The sequence below is a fragment of the Colobus angolensis genome, unplaced genomic scaffold, assembly GCF_000951035.1.
Source record: "Colobus angolensis palliatus isolate OR3802 unplaced genomic scaffold, Cang.pa_1.0 Scaffold22, whole genome shotgun sequence".
In the NCBI taxonomy this organism is placed as follows: Eukaryota; Metazoa; Chordata; class Mammalia; order Primates; family Cercopithecidae; genus Colobus; species Colobus angolensis.
Window position 1 is genome coordinate 743,653 of NW_012115377.1, and position 1,787 is coordinate 745,439.

At 58.8% G+C, this 1,787-nt stretch overlaps 1 protein-coding gene across 1 annotated transcript in view; it reads right to left on the reverse strand.

Annotated features, from left to right (window-relative positions):
- Positions 1–1,787, reverse strand: part of ZFR2 (zinc finger RNA binding protein 2) — a 33,606-nt gene that overhangs the window by 29,179 nt on the left and 2,640 nt on the right. The window contains 2 exon segments of the mRNA XM_011943604.1: positions 104–212; positions 1,166–1,376. Of these exon segments, the coding sequence (XP_011798994.1) occupies positions 104–212; positions 1,166–1,376 (320 nt within the window).

Genomic DNA, 1,787 nt, shown 5'->3' on the forward strand with positions numbered 1-1,787 from the left:
AAAAAAAAAAAAAGAAAAAAAAAAAGATCTAACTTTCCCAAGGTTTTCCTGTGCTGCAGGGAATGTCTCCTTGTCCACAGCCCCGACCCTGCAGATGGCTCACCTGGCTGGCAGGAGTCTGTCATGCACCCAGGCTGGAGGGCAGGAGGCTGGAAGTACGGCCTGTCCTCGTAGCTCCTGGCAGCCACCGACTGTCCATAGCTGTAACTGTCCTAAGTGGGGGTTTCCGCAGGAGAGCAGCTCAGGCGGCAGGTGCAACGCGCCCTGGCCACACTGCACTCTGCATTTAGTCCTTCCCGCAGCGCTGGCTCCTAAGCATCTGCCCAAGACCAGGCCCTGGCCCAGGGGCAGGGGGCAGGGGATGTGGCTGACACAGCAGCTCTCATGGAGCTGACACTAATTTCCAAGAATCTGACTACGATTTACAAGAGGACGCTGGGTGTGGCAGAAGAGGGTGGGTTTGCAGGGAGAAGCCCCTGAGGCCTTAGCAAGGAAATGGAGAGGGGAGGAAGAGGGTGGGGTCAGGTGGCTGCTGAGCTTGGGTGACAGGTGGCCTCTGATGCCGTTGACCGACACGACCTGGGGACGAGCTGCAGGCGGCAGGGCTGGGGGGTCGGAGCATGGTCATGGGGGACATCTTTGCGACACCAAGTGGGAACACAGTGGCTGGATCTGCAGCCTGAGTGCCGTGGTTGGGAAGGTGGGATTGTCACCACCCAGCTGTGCCCCACATGCCACAGACACCCTCTTAGAAAGGCAGGAACCTGGAGCGTGGAGAAGGTGGGGTGAGTCCTGGTCTCTCTGGGGCCAGGAGGCTGAGGCCATCTGCCCTGGCCAGGGAGGGGTCCTCCAACCCAGGTGACCCTCGTCCTCTTTCACAGTCACTGCTGAGGCTGGGACAAACCTCTGAGTGCTGTCACTGTCCCCATTGCCCCGATGTGGAGGTATGCATGTGGCCTGTCCCCGAGAGCAGTGGATTCTTTTGGAAGCGACTCTGCCCTGATTTCTCCCCACCGCAGGTACGTAACGCCAGCAGAAGGGTCCCGAAGGAAGGATCACGGTTAAGAGGCCTGGGAGAAGGAGTAGCTGCGGGGAGCCCACCGCTCTCACCCACGCAAGGCGATCCACGTTTCCCGGCAATGCTGTTAAAGAAAGCACTGGATACCTGGTAGGTAGCCATGGTGGTGGCCGTGGGGACGGGCTCCTGGGGTCGGCTGCCGTAGGTGAACTCCTGGCTGGAGTGGGGCTGGTATGCACCGTACCCTGCCGGGGCAGCTGGGGGAAAGGCCGGGTTTGTGGCGGGGTCCATCCCAGGAGTGGGCTGTGCAGGATAGCTGGCCCCCGTGGTGAGCAAGGGAAGAGTTGGAGTCTGGGCACTAGAACCACAAACACACACACAAGCCCCACGGGGTTAGAGCGAGTTCTAACCCCACCGGACCTGAGCTGCCCTGCTTGGTGGAGACCCTCCTAGGAGCCCAGACACAGCTGGAAGCACTTCCCACAAATTAACACCATCCACAACAACGCTGTAATGCTGGGACGATCACTGCACCCAATTTACAGATGAAGAAACCGAGGCCCTGTCAGTGGCAGAGGTGGGACTCGAACCCATCTGAGTTCCGCTTTGTAGATGATCTACTTGTGTGGCAGGGCTTTTTCTCCATGTCAAGATTCTTCAAAGAAAACCGAACTTTTTCTTGGCTCACTGCAAGCTCCGCCTTCTGGGTTCAAGCGATTCTCCTGCCTCAGCCTCCTGAGTAACTGGGACTACAGGTACCCACCACCAC